This window comes from Cupressus sempervirens, chromosome 11 (genome assembly GCF_028749045.1).
Source record: "Cupressus sempervirens isolate cs-2001-9-10 chromosome 11, ASM2874904v1, whole genome shotgun sequence".
Lineage (NCBI taxonomy): Eukaryota > Viridiplantae > Streptophyta > Pinopsida > Cupressales > Cupressaceae > Cupressus > Cupressus sempervirens.
Window position 1 is genome coordinate 355,893,552 of NC_143128.1, and position 14,757 is coordinate 355,908,308.

General features: G+C 35.7%; 1 protein-coding gene across 2 annotated transcripts; it reads right to left on the minus strand.

Annotated features, from left to right (window-relative positions):
- Positions 1–922: 922 nt before the first annotated feature.
- Positions 923–13,997, minus strand: PNT1 (mannosyltransferase family protein). 2 transcript variants are annotated; one of them, XM_089809386.1, is made up of 5 exons: positions 13,911–13,997; positions 13,459–13,811; positions 2,234–2,416; positions 1,561–2,117; positions 923–1,342 (listed from the first exon to the last, which is right to left on the minus strand). In XM_089809386.1, the coding sequence occupies exons 2-5, from the start codon at positions 13,727–13,729 to the stop codon at positions 1,025–1,027; spliced, it is 1,329 nt and encodes a 442-aa protein (XP_089665512.1). In that variant the 5' UTR covers positions 13,730–13,811; positions 13,911–13,997; the 3' UTR covers positions 923–1,024. The 2 variants fall into 2 exon arrangements, with proteins under 2 accessions (XP_089665512.1, XP_089665511.1); XM_089809385.1 differs by having other exon boundaries at positions 13,459–13,997.
- Between the last annotated feature and the right edge of the window lie 760 nt (positions 13,998–14,757).

Here is a 14,757-nt window from a genome sequence, read left to right on the forward strand (position 1 = left end):
GGTTGGCAATCTGCAGACTGGGCAGTTGTGTTTTGTTATAACTGGGGCCAACCTCCTCCAACATGGACATACATACACCGGAGAACCAATGAAAATTAACCATTTTTTCTCTACTTTGTGATGACATACGAGCTCCTGATAAGACACAATACTACTAAGGAAACTGCAGCACTCAATCAAGGCAGAACCAAATATACAACCTGACGAACATAGACTTTTCCTTTTGTATCTTCAAAATTTATCAATTGCAAAGCCTTGACAAGCTCCAGGCAATGTATAAATATTGATAAATAGCTTTGTATCTTCAAAATTTATCAATTGCAAAGCTTTGACTGGCTCCAGACAATATTAAAATCTTCACAACTGGTCATTCACTGATGATTCACTTCTCAATCGTTTTGGATTCGTTTTATACTTTCCACATTTGCCGAAATTCTACCAAAAGTCGCCCAGGGTCCTCACAGCAAATTTTGACTGAATGACACATTCTGATGCCGACTTTGGATCTAACTCAAACCGAATTCTAATGACTGACAAACCGACTTGCGAATTCAGGGTTTGGGGAACAAATATGGCAACTTAGGTTTTCATTGGTTAGCTAAACAGTTTCTTTTTTCACCAAACGATTCCATAAGTTACCTGCCTTAGGCAGAAACTAATAATACCCAAAATCTATGGTTACCTGCCTTAGGCAACAACTAATAATGCCCAAAATCTTATGGTTACCTGCCTTAGGCAGGAACTAACAATGCCCAAAATCTTATGGAATTACCAAAAACTCATACAACAGATTAAAAAATAATAGTAAAATCAACATTTATGTTTAAGGATTTAAGATTTGGTTAATTTAATATTAAGCAAGGACTATTTTATTCTTGAATTTGTCAAATAATTGTGGTCCACTATTGTTTAACAGAAGCAATCAAGCAACACAACCTGGGATCATGTATAAATATTGGTGAAAATGTTACAAAATCCAGTTATTTGATCCTATTCTGGAACAAAATGGCAACTTCTTTCTCTATTAATCAATTTTCTTTTCATCTTGACCATCATAATTTTTAGCTTGGAGCTGAAAAAGAGGACAAAAATTATGATTCGCCAAAATGAATCCCAGGACACATGTATTCGCTGCCAAAAAAATAATGCTCGCCAACCACAATTGTATGAAAACATTTCTGCCTTTGAACTCTAGTAGATATGCCCAACCCAACCAATGAACCTGAGCCACAACCCATAATCCAATGCATATCAAGCCCTTCCACCGCAAATGAAGCCTTGTCCATGGTAATATCAGTGGCAAGAGACAAAAAAACCAAACAAAATACTGAGCTGTGATAACCTGACAAGAATCAATCAACTTGTGAGAACTGGATCTAATTAAAAAATGGAAAGGGATGACAGTAAGAAGAAACAAGTAGAGAGCTACCATATAGATTGAATTGTCATGTTACTGCTCAATTCATAATATTGAAATAAAGAAGGCAGGGAACCATAAGCAATCCATGGAAACGAATTGTATTAACATGTACAAAAGAGGAAAACAAGATACAAACATACCTTATTGAAGGCAACAAATGCAACTGTCTGCACAAAAAGACAGAATGGAAGATCCTTAGCAAAGAAGAGAATAAGTACAAGTTGTACTGTGAATTGTGGTAAAAACATCATAAGCCTTTCTGCTAATGTAAACTCATGTTCATGATTAAGATATATCTGATAGAAATAGATGGAAAAGTTATGTCTTGGATCAGTCCGTGTGAGGTGGTATAACAGAGCCTCATCCAAGAACCTTTGTCCATATAAATAGAAAAAGATACCAGTCAGTATGAAGAAGAACCCTCCAGAGATCAGTCCAAATAATATCTGTTTTTTGTTCAGGAATTTTTTGAACACGAGCCACAAGTTAATCTTATATATAGCTTTTCGGTTGAAAGCAAATGGTTCTGTACCAGACGATCGGAGTTGTCTATTAGTCCAAGAAGTAATACGAGGTCTCTTCCTTGAGTCAATATTTTCACTGTCGAGAATAATAAGAATGGGAAGAACATATATAATTGGGTAGATTCTGAAATGAACCACTAATCCATACCATAATGCTGCTTCCACAACCCAACCTGCACCAAATAAACACCAGTACAAAAAATAAGCTCTCTAAGCCTCCACTCCTCAATCATTCATCACTTGCCACTTTCTTCAAATTCAATGAAAAACTTAAATATGAAGAGGTCACCTCTCATTAGGCATATCAGAATCCAGAGAATGATTGCACACACAAGAGGTTCGCAGTTTCCCCTGGTGCCAATTGTGAATGTGAATGGATTGAAAAGCCACGCTGCCATACAAAGTGTACACTGTTTTTCGGGTACTTCACGTAGCTGCAGAATATAATAGATGAGATGGCCCACAAACAAATCTGCATTAACTCTTCAACAACATGCAGTGTGTAAGCTGACCCAAAGAATTATGTCTGCAGAATCCATTCAAAAAGAGGACAATATATTCTATGCGTTAAAATCCATGTGAAAAAATATTTACTCCTAACATTATGACTATATAATGCATAATACAAGACATTTGTCAAAAAGATCAGCATGAAACTCAGATTGCTCTTTTTCTGTACATGTTCTCTGTCTGTGCCACCAACTAATATCTCTATTGGACATATATACAAAGACTTCCTGGCCACTGCAAACAATATAGATAGAAACTTCAAAAGGTTTAGAATCTCTCGAGTATAATGTCCTCTTTTTGAAATAGGATTTACTAGTAACCTAAGTTGCCAGTTTGGGTTCAGGTTTGAACCAGTTTGCTGATATATATATATATATATATATATATATATATAGATAGATAGCCATGCCATACCATACCATATCAACATAAGATGCAAAATTATATGGTATGGTCACTAGATCAAACCCAAAATGCAGGATCGGGGCCCAATCTAAGAAAACAGTAAATTGATAAGCAGTTTCCATATTAACAATTGAAAGACTCCTCACCTTTATTTATTGATAAAAATATACATGACAATCCAGGCACATGTATGTGCAAACTGAAGAAATAGATTTGAAACAACTTAGAACACAGGATTTTGAAGGAATGTCTAGAGCTAACTATCACTCACTGTGTACAGACATGGACTGGATCTGCGAATGGTCTGATGGAGACTTGCCCAGTATAAACCTGGAGATAAGCTACTCATCCTCTCCCATGTACATGAGACTGTGAGAGGCCAGGGTCTAGATAGCGAGAGTGAACTGCTGCACCCTGGATTAATTAATTAATAGACCTTACAAACAAAATACAGATAATTTGCAAAAAATAGTCATTTCAATGCCTTTCCATTGGATTTGTGTTTGGTACACATGGCATTGCCTGGGTTTGATCAGTATGAACTGGCCCATCCAGGAATTGACACTGGCTGGACCCACAGGCGGACTAGACTAGGCCCCAGAGCTAGTGCAAACTGAAAAAAATTGGGAACCAGGACCAGCAAACAAAGTAACTAAGATAATAACTAATAGTTTTTTTTTTATATATATATATATATATATGATTAGAAGTTAATTTAAGTTTATTAAAGGTCAAGGGGCATGCCATGAAGAGTCGTGACTCCCTCAAACATAAGATAAGAAATAGGAAAAGAGTTCCTTTGATACGAAGGAAGAAAGGAGCATAAGAATTAAGGAAGGATTAATGGAAGAAGAAGAAAGGGGAACTGGAAGAGAATAAGGAAGTGACTTCTGTGAGGGCAGCAATAATGAAGGGTTGTGACTCTTTTAAAGGCCAGTAACTCTGGAAGGTTGTAACTCTTCCAAAGGTCAACAATGATGAAGATTTGTGTGACTCTTCCAAAGGATGGTAATTGACTAATTGTGCAAGGCTGTGAACATTGCAAAGGGCAGACATGATGTAGTGGTGTGACTCTCCCCTACATTGGAAGATATAAAAAGGGGCAGGGGGGAGGTTTCACTTGAGGAGGATATCCAAGGGAGATCAACTTGGAAAATAATATATTATTTGTAGTGGTGCCATTTAATCAATAATGTATAAAGGAGAAATCACTCAAAGCAATCAAGGAGATCAAGTGATCATTCCAAAATCAAGCATATAAATCAATCCAATCAGTATAAGTATTCATCCTAAGAGCAGTGATCAGAATCCAAAGAAGGAATCAACATAAAATCAGATCTACCAAAATCGTAACAGCAGACTGATAGGTGAGATTAGGCAATCCCAAAATGGAACATTAGAATTAGTATCAGAACTTTTGTCCTGCCAGTCTGCAAGGTAAAGATAAGATGATGGACTCCAAATTAGATTATTATCTCAAAACTTGAGAATGTACTTAATCTTATAGATAAGTTTGAGGAAACTAAGCTTCTTCATATCTATCAAGAAGGAAATGAAGAAGCAAACCACTTAGCAAACAGGGGAGCGGATGGAGAGGACATTACAATCCAAGCACCAGAGATCCTACTTTGATTCGGATCTTCACTATCCTTAGCTGTAACCCTAGTCTATCCATATAATTGGTTAATTTATTTTTTTCCTCTCCTTAGATTACCCTCTCATCCTTATTAGTAACTCCTTTCCCATTTATACTTCTCATTTAAATCCTCCGCTCATTACTAGATGAGATGACTTTATCCGACATACAAATCAGAGCAATTCATAGAATAGGACTTTTAGTGAATCTTAACCATTAACTTTAAATGAGTGTTACTTTATGGTTAGACATCATGACTTAGTCATGTCTTTTGCCATCTTCGGTTAAGCTATCTATCCATCATCTTGAACCTTCTAGTATATTCACGAAGGCTGAGCTTTCAAAAATTAGGTCTATATATTACTTCTATTTTATCACACTTCTCACTCTCGCTTGATATCTCTGTTTGGTGTCCTCTGTGTTCTGTGATCCGTGGCCTATTATGGAATCAGCCATTTCTCTGTTTCACGTACTTGAAGTCAGAACTATGGCTTTTAGGGGTGCTGTCAAATCGGAGCGATGGAATAGGCTCCTGAACCCGGTTGATGACATGTCTACGGTGCGGTGAGCAGGGTTCTAGGGGAAAGATTCTTTAATTATGATTACACTTGGCACACCAACAGTTATGTTATAGGGTCGTTCGTAGCTTGTCTTGTTAGGGCTCATGTAGGCCACTGGGAGATTAGTCGCCTCTGCTACAATATCTTTGATTCAATCTGGCTAGAGGGTCTCGAGCAAGTGGTTTTTAGTATCAATAGGCATTTGGAAATTCCACTTGCAGAAGTTTACATGTCAAACCCATCGAGCAGTTTGGGGCAAGCAAATGTTATAAGGTGTCCAATTTTATACATAAGAGATATCAATCAATTTAATAGAGAGTGGCCTAAGATGGAGGCTAATATCTCCTTTCTGCTTTGATGGAGGAGTATAGTTATGGACCAGGATAAGGAATGGCTTCTTCATTATCTGCGTGTATTTGATTCTTACATTAAATCAGGGGTGAAATTTAATGACTTAAACAAACTTGAATTGTCTCTCCCAAATATGTTTAAATCTAGCAGGGAGAAAACAACATATGTCTTAGCTCCGGGCTCTATGGTAATAGACTTGGAGAAGTGGATGACCTAATCATGGTGTATTGGAAGATAGAGGAGGAAACTTGATCTCACCTGCCCTTCCTCTTTCCTTTTTCTTTTTTGGTTGGGGGTCCTTGGTGTGATTTTGTGGGGGTCTTCCATTCAAACCAGTTCATTCTCTATAGCTGCTCTAGTTTCCGATATATCATGCATATGTTTTCCTTTAGGGCTTAGGTGTTGTTTATTCCGGCCTGTATGTCCTTTTCTTGGCTTGCCTTCCCTTTTTCTCTGTCTTCTGCTCCTCGGGTTTGGCCTTTGGACTCTGTTTGGCATTCTGGTGTACCTCTCTTATCTAGATTGCTCTTATTAGTTCTTAGTAGTCATCTCAGTCATTGCCTTATTTATCTCTCAGTTAGGCTTGACATATTGTTTAGGCATCTATCAATCCTCTATCTGTCCTTCTTCCTTGGGTGTAATGATCGAATCATAAAGTTTGTAACTGTAAATTAAAAATATTAATGAAATGATTTATTGAGTAAGAGGATTTAATGTATATCTGGTAAAATGGAACAAATTTTAATGAGAGTAACTTTTGATATCTCTGAATATAAATTGTAGCTTTCTTGGTAAGATGATAGATTCTTCTTCTTCAAACCATATTAAGATTACAATCGATATAGGTATCAATCATTCTAAACTTTAAATCCAATTCCCAGAACCACTTTTATGGTATTCATTGAAATCTGAATGAAATAATGTATAGGATTAAATTGAAAGAGCAGAATTATGATAGAAAAGTATAGTTGGCATATCCCCTCTTTTCAGGTCACTCATCATTCAGATAATCATATAGAAACAATAATCATAATTTGATACAAGGTAAGTTAATCACAATCTCAGTACCTCTAGTCTCTTGTTCAATTCCTCTATAGATAAGTCAAGGAAATTTGATGCTCCTCGGAATCTTTCTCTCTAAATCCAGCACTGATTTATAGCTCATTATTAATGACAAATTTTAGGAATGGAACAAATTTTCCCCTGACACGGATAGAATACTTAGAAAATTTTAAACAGAAAGAAGGTAATCTTTTGTCAATTCAGGGGTTAGGTGGCTATCTGATTTTAATCTCCAGCTCGTTATTTAGTAAATTTATTCTAAGAATGGATTTCAAAAAATGCAACTTAGCTTTACAATTAGAATCTCAGAGGTTCCATTTATTTAGGACTTTCCCACTTTAATACTCATTACTTTTCTTATGTTAGTTTCTAAATTTTAAACTTATTATTCTTTCAATTCTATAATTCTGTTGGGTTTGAACAATTCAGATGGTTTGAACAAGTTTAAAATGTGTCAGTCCAGTTCAAAAGGTTCAAAGTCTGAGATATTAAAAAATGCAAACTCGTGACTCAAATGCTCTTTGGTTTTCCCACAATATGTAATACCAAATGTTGAGAAGAAGTAGCCAGGGACATTCTACCTAAAATTGGACATGGTAAGCAACTTCAAAGTGAGACACACATAGAAGCAAGTAATGATGATGGGGTCTGTGGTGATAAATCCACAAACTTAGATGGTGAAAAGAGACTTGGGGATCCCAATTCAAATTTATTTGGAGTAAGTCTTGATGATCTAAGTTGTGAGAAGAAGTTATATGCCCATATTAAAGATAATAAGAAAACATATACACTGAACTTCAAAAATCAAAATGCACTATCAGAGGTCTGTTGTTACATGTATCTATTAGAGGATTTTTTAAGTATTTCCTTCATTCTCCCATGGCTTGTGGAAATACAGATTGCAGCAAGTCTTCTTATCACACTGTCTGAATCTTTGGGCACTTTTTCATTTATGATTGAAATGCCCAATTCAATAAAGTTACTAAGAAAACCGTGGAGATTGTCGGGCAGATACATTCACATTTAGATATTTCTTCGACCCTCTTTGTGAACTTATAGTTGGATGATGTTGTTGGAGCTATATTTTAGAAATGGGAGATCTTGATTGGCAGCCACTGTAATAATGCAGATGAAAAGATCTGAACAGAGTTTCTACGACCACGGATTTGCAGGAAGCAGAAAATCAGTCATGTTGCGGGGGGCATAACTTTCAATCCAACCGTTGGATCAGGCTGAATTTCAGATATGTCTGGCCTAACCTAATTCTCTAAATCCTCTTCAAAGAGTTTTCTGCCTCTTTTTCTGAGAGACTTTGTGCTACAGGAGCAAGGGGGAGTTTTTGTTCTGATTGTAAAGCCGGAGAAAAGGGATATTTTATTTTCAGATTGTGATTAGTGTACAGAAAAGCAGAATCTTTGTTATCTTGTTGTGTTCAGAGAGGAAATTCTAGCATACTAAAACTTTGAGTTTAGATGCTTGTTTTCTGATTAATATTTATCTTTGAATGATATTGGTTTTCTCTGAATGCGTATCTGTTACATCTAATCATCATCATGATTACCATGCAGATTGTGAGCTGTAGTTACTCATGTATTTGAATAGAAAGATATGCTTTTCTTCCTGTTTTTATTTCCACATTTACACATCTACTCCATCTTTCTGGATAGATGTTTGTGAGCCTTTCTTGCTTTCAAGTTAAAAGCATTATCAATTATAGTGTAGTTGATTCATTGTAAATTTTACACAGGGAGCTGTACTGGAATAATTCAGAGGACGCTTAGGCATTCCAATAGTGAAGCAACCCTACTGTTTTTGCTGATTGAGTCTTCTTATCTGGGCATTTTAGGGTCAATTTGTAAGTGTTTTCTTGGAAGACAACTCTGTTCACTAACAAATTTGTTACCCTTAAATCATTAATACAGTTTAAATATGATTTAAAAGATAGACTAAAGGAGTATTGATTATAGGGCTCTCTTGAAAAGAGAAGAATAGCTACTCTTTTTAATAATGGATATTTTGGATTGGTAATTATCATTTGGACAAGTTTGAAGTTTTATTTAGTGTTGCAGAAAGCCAAGGAAGTGACTCGACCACAACAGGAAAGCCTATGGTCATGAGTCTCTCAAGTTCTCTAACAATCCCTAGTATCCTATTTCAGGTTTAGATCGCAGATGAAACTTAAAGAGCATGTATTATTAGAAACATTTTCCCCTGGACCCAAATACAAAAAGGGACAGATGTAAATTATCTATTAAAAGCTAAAAGTTTGTAAGTGGCAAGATAATGAATAGTATATCACTGGGGTATGCCCCTTTTAATGATGTAATTTGTATAGGACTGTTGTCCTGGGCAAGACTAGAGGTTTTCTTCTCTGTTATTTCCTACGAGTGCCCGTATGAACGGAGAATGTTGTAAAATTGTTCTATTTTAATAAAATTCACATGGTCTCGGTCTTTTACCGATCAAAAAATAATAATTATCTATGCGAAAAATGGGAGGAGATGAGATAAGAAGAACAGCAATTCCTGTTTTACAGCAGTAATAACTAATTAAAAGAAGAGAACATGTGGCTTATTATTATAAAGGCATCATTTAAATAAGCATTTGTCCAAAATGAAGCTAGCAACTTTACTAAAGAAATTAAATTAGAAAACAATGGAAGTCAACACAAAGATTGAAAATACATTTCATAAACCGTGATTCTATAATGATAACCATGACCATTAAAATTTTAGTCAAAAAGGGGTGATACTTTATTAATTGCAGTGATTCAAATTAATAAACAACACAGGACCACAAGGAGTAGCTTTGGATTGCGCTTAGAAGACAAAGACCAATAACTAAAGCTGGCCCACTTTCCAAAGAATACACAGCAATGTCATTAATGTAGCACTTACAAAATTAACAGGAGCATGCAATACTAATTACCTATGGTGTGATAGTTACTTAGTATTTGTTACAATAAAACTTATCTTTAAATTGGTGGTCGACTTTCTACTTAAACACCCCATTTATATTGTTAAAAATTGCACACAAACAAATTGGTTAATAAGTGATGCATCTCTTGAGGAGTATGGTGCCTCTTAATGAAAGTCACTTTCCTTGGAGAGAGGTATAAGGAAGAGGAAAAGGAGAATATCGAAGGACCAAGGAGAATAAAGTCATAAGAAAGGCAGTCATACTTACAGCACTAACTGTATATTTGTGGACTTGCAGTGTTAATTACAGTGCGGTATGGGTTTCCATGTTACAAGATTCAAGAAGAGTTGGCAGATTAACGGATTTCCGGATGATTCATTGATTAACAGAGGAACAAATGTGTTCCTTATAAAGAATTACAAGGATGTTGTTTCTAAAAGAAACAACGTAGATTAAAGACGAAATTAGAAACAAAACTAGAGACAGGATAGGAAACATTCCTATCTGGACTGAAGAAAAAAGAGACGGGATAGGAAACATTCCTATCTAGACTGAAAGACGGACTACAGACAAGTAGTTGACTATTATAGAAAGTATAAGATATTATCTTAATACCCTCCCTTAATGGTCAACGTACGGATGTCGAAACATTCTATGATAATTGAGACCCTCCCTGGATCTACAGAATGCTGAAACCAAGAAGCTTTGCCAGAAGAGTGCTATGACTCAAAATAAGTTGCATTTACAAAACTTCGTTTTTGTGGAAAAAACGGTAAAACCCAGAATCTCACACAACCTTGCATATTACAGACAACTTGAAATGATTTTTGAGGAGAAAATCAACAAACCCAAAATCTCATGCAACCTTGCGTATTACAGACAACTTGAAATGATTTTTGAGGAGAAAATCAACAAACCCAGAATCTCACGCAACCTTGCGTATTACAAACAACTTGAAATGATTTTTGAGGAGAAAATCAACAAACTCATAAAAAACAAAAACAGATTCAGAAGGCGAAAAATGCAGCTTCGCCTTGATCAGGACTCGGAGAAGTCGGACGCTGCCTAACACCCAGAACAAGTTGATCGGTGTTTCGATATTCGAAGATTGCGATGATGCGCTACTTCCAGGTTCCATAATTGCGACCATTGAATTTGGAATTATGTTCAAGCAGAATATTTGTCAGAGATGCCATGGCACGTTTTTCAATGAAAAACTGTGAAAATCTGTGAAGGCACGTTCTTCGAGGCAAAAATACGAAAGACCCAAAAGAATCAAAGAATGACCCAGAAGAGAGCTCGAAAAACCCAGAAGGAATTTGCTATCATTTTTTGGATCCGCTGGCTCAAAAATTGAGGCACAAAAATCGAGGCACCCAAAAAAAATGGACGACAACCAATTGAGCTCTCGAAAAACCCACCAAGAATCTACAAACAAAATATTTTTTCAACCCCAAAAATTAGGGTTTCGAAAAAAAACGGCCCTAGCTGAAAAAAGCTTGAAAAAACTTCAGATTTCTTGATAAAAAATGGCAGATTTTTCTTCAAGGATCGATGTGCATGGACGAATGGGGCTAGAGTGTGCTGAACAAACACAGGCAGACCCGAGTTCAAGAATTTCTCTAGGCCGAAAACCCTAAGCGGGTTTTAGAGAAATTCAACATAAATAATTTTGAAAAAATTTAAACAAATAATTTCACGAAGAAATTATAAATTTTTTCGAAAAAATTTAAGTAATAGCTCTAATACCATGTTACAAGATTCAAGAAGAGTTGGCAGATTAACGGATTTCCGGATGATTCATTGATTAACAGAGGAACAAATGTGTTCCTTATAAAAAATTACAAGGACATTGTTTCTAAAAGAAACAACGTAGATTGAAGACGAAATTAGAAACAAAACTAGAGACAGGATAGGAAACATTCCTATTTGGACTGAAGAAAAAAGATACGGGATAGGAAACATTCCTATCTAGACTGAAAGACGGACTACAGACAAGTAGTTGACTATTATAGAAAGTATAAGATATTATCTTAATATTCCATACATGATAAATTATGTTGTAAACATCTGCATACCTCTTATTTGATATTCATTTCATGATTATTGGTCATACAATCATAGATATATTGCTGATTCAGAAATGTTTTAATATAGGACACAAGAATGAAATGCTACATGGTAAATATGATTATACTCTCTGACTGCTCTAACCAACCATAGTAGGGGAAATGAGGGATTACAAGTAGGGAAACAGTGATGGGGTCAACTTTTAAGCTTGCCCCTCATGGTATAGAATCAAGGAGTCAAAGGATGCAAAGGATACTGCCTTTGAGTTTAGGATGGATGGACTTTGTGGGTACGGATGGACTTTGTGGGTACCTTGTTGTAAATACTCTTCATGACCTCTACCATGGAAAATGAATGCATAAGGATGCTCAATCATTGGAAGCAAGATAGAAGTGGAAAGATTGAGGGGAAAAGTGATAGGACACCTCACTAGATTTGGAAGGCACAAGCCACATGAAGTCAAGAGGGTTGGTATTCCCCACTATTGGGCCTAGGCTAGAGGGTCTCTAGGGCACCTATCAAGTCAACCCTATCTCACCTCTTTTATGGTTGAGTCATCCTAAAATTAAGCAATCTAGTGATGTGATCTACATTTCTAATATATGTTTATTTCTAACTAATGAAATCTATTGATGAATTAAAATTATAAATGATTCTTAACTTGCTTGCAAGATCTCAATTAAAATGAAAGGCATCTCTATAGCCTACTTGTTTTGATAAAAAATTGTAACCTAGGGCAAAACCTACTACTTTTAATTTAAATTACAAAGATATAAAGGGGAGAAGGTTTCATTTGAGGACATCTGAGGGAGATCAATTTGGTGAATAATATATTACTCACAAATGCAACAAGGAAAAGTGGTGATCCTTTCATCAATAATGCATAAAGGAGAAATCATTCAAAGCAATCACAAAGATCAAGTAATCATTTCGAAATCAAGCATAAACATTGATCCAATCATTCATCCAAAGATGGAATTAACATAAAGTCGGATCTGCCTAAATTGTAACACAAGGGTGAGAGGCAAGGTTTAGGGCAATCCAAAGGACGCTACATAAAGTGTTAGACCTTCTCATGAATAGTAACTAGTCTTTGCTTACTAAAATGACTAAGGAAACAAACCATGGACCTTGTGGCTTCAAAATTCATCAGATTCACCACCACAATTGAGCAAATCTCACTCTCTTGCAATGGAACTCTCAAATTTGACAGAAACCAAGAAACCAGGCACTACTCCTTTTGTCTTAGGTTTCTATTAAATTTGGTTTTCTGAGTCTCGTGTATAGATATAATATCATCCTGTTACTTCGCTACGGCTTGTTATCCTAGCATTCAATATTCTTATTCCTCTATTGTACTGGGAACATATGTTTTTGGCTGGTTAATTTTGAGTCAGGTTGCGGGTCCAAGCTTGGATTACAATTGCGTTCTAGGAAGGGCAAATTTGAGCCGAGTTCTTAACATTTGAAAACTTAGGTCACACTGCCCTTTAGAAACCTCTCTCATTCATTACACCACGCCCTTGCTACATGTCTCCTACGGGAATTATCAGTCACCCTAGCCAACTAAGGTATAATTGAATGTGGATCGTGCACATTCTCCATTACCAATACACCACAATCCTTCAAATGTGCTGAGTGGCTTAAGTGTACCTGCAACTAATGTAGTACCTTCTAATGCTTTAGACTAGTTTTGAAAACTTTTAATAACAATGCAAATCCGCATCACCCACCCCCTTTTAATCAATTGATCTGCCATGCCAGTAAATGACACTAATTGTATGAGATAGTGGATTTCCTATTGAAACTATGGCTTGTATTAATTAAAGAATAAATCCTATGCAACTCTATATAACTGAGCTCTAATCATCATAAAGAAGAAGTGCCCAATCTGGGGGGGGAAAAATGACCACTAAATAAAATCTGAATCCTTCAACAATAACGCATAAACCTGAAATCCTAGAATCTAAAACCCTACAAATTAATTTCGAGAAATCTTACCTGCAACAGAGAAGAGAACCTTTCCCCAGCAGGGATGCAGGACCGAATTGGGTATTAGCACAAGTGCCAAAAGAGGTGAATATCTGTATGTAGCTCTGTCATATGGAGATCTGTTAGAAGCCATCAAAGAGGCGGCATCAGAGAACACCAAATAGTCAATATCAGTGTAGTGTACTTCCATGTGGGTATCTTGCCATTCACCATAAACTATAAGGACCGCACGTATAAGAGCGGACATGATCATCAACCAAACCCTGCTTATAGTAAACATTGTTATATTCTGTCTCAACAGAGGACCCTAAAGAAGTTGTGCTCGATCCCAGCTCCGACTGGCCGATAGAAGTATAAAAAATCTGTGTAAATAAGTGCACTTCGGGATGTATAAAGAGGTACACGCGCTGAAACACCATGAAAATGGAAATAAAAGGCAAATCGGAGGATAGAGGACCTACTAGTTCAGACTACAGAAGCTACACCGACCTTATTCGACCTGTTGGTGGACTGGACGATGAAGAATATTGTATTAAACAAAAGAATAATTTTAATCGTGGCTTTTGAATTTACATAATTTTACAACTTTTATTTAATTATTACTTTACATGAGATTTTGTTTATTTTTCAAATTTTATGTAGGCAAGAATGGTATTCTTTTTCTAAGAGAGGAGTTAATTGGAGTTATTTGTTTTCTAAGTAGGAGTTATAAGAGCATATGTATGGGTTATAAAATTGTATTAAGTTAATCGAGTTATTAACTAGCACTTGCTCCGGAAAGAGATGCAAGAGGTATGCTGATAGTTTTTTTTTTTGAAAAGACAAATTTAAAATATGTAAATTTAAAATAAATATTTTGAATTGGTAGTATAGATTATATATAGAGAGAGAGAGAGAGGGGGGCATATACATTTAACATATCTCTTTGGAGGTTGAAAAAAAATGTACAACTATAATATTTGTTTTAATGTAGGACATCCCAGTTCAAGAGTTGATTTGAATTGCACATTTTTTGAATTTTTTTGAAATTGTAAGTAGAAACGTAACAAAGAACACCATCATATATGAGAACCTCAAATTAAACATATATATAACATCTAAATACATAAAACTCTACATATGCTACACATGTCCTAGTGTATGAGATATAAATAACAATACACATAAATCTAATCAAGGTGGCACATCCAATACATAAAAATGTACCAAAGAAAAAGATGAGAAGATAGAACAAGTCTGAAAAGATAAATCATAATGATGTAACTACAAGGATCATCCAACACTAGAACAGATAGTCTTGAAACATAC

Coding starts and splice junctions, on each gene's coding strand:
- PNT1 (XM_089809386.1), bottom strand. CDS start 13,729: ATGTTTACTATAAGCAGGGTTTGGTTGATGATCATGTCCGCTCTTATA. Junction 2,118..2,233: donor TCTGATATGCCTAATGAGAG/GTGACCTCTTCA, acceptor TATTTGGTGCAG/GTTGGGTTGTGGAAGCAGCA. Junction 1,343..1,560: donor CATTTGTTGCCTTCAATAAG/GTATGTTTGTAT, acceptor GATTCTTGTCAG/GTTATCACAGCTCAGTATTT.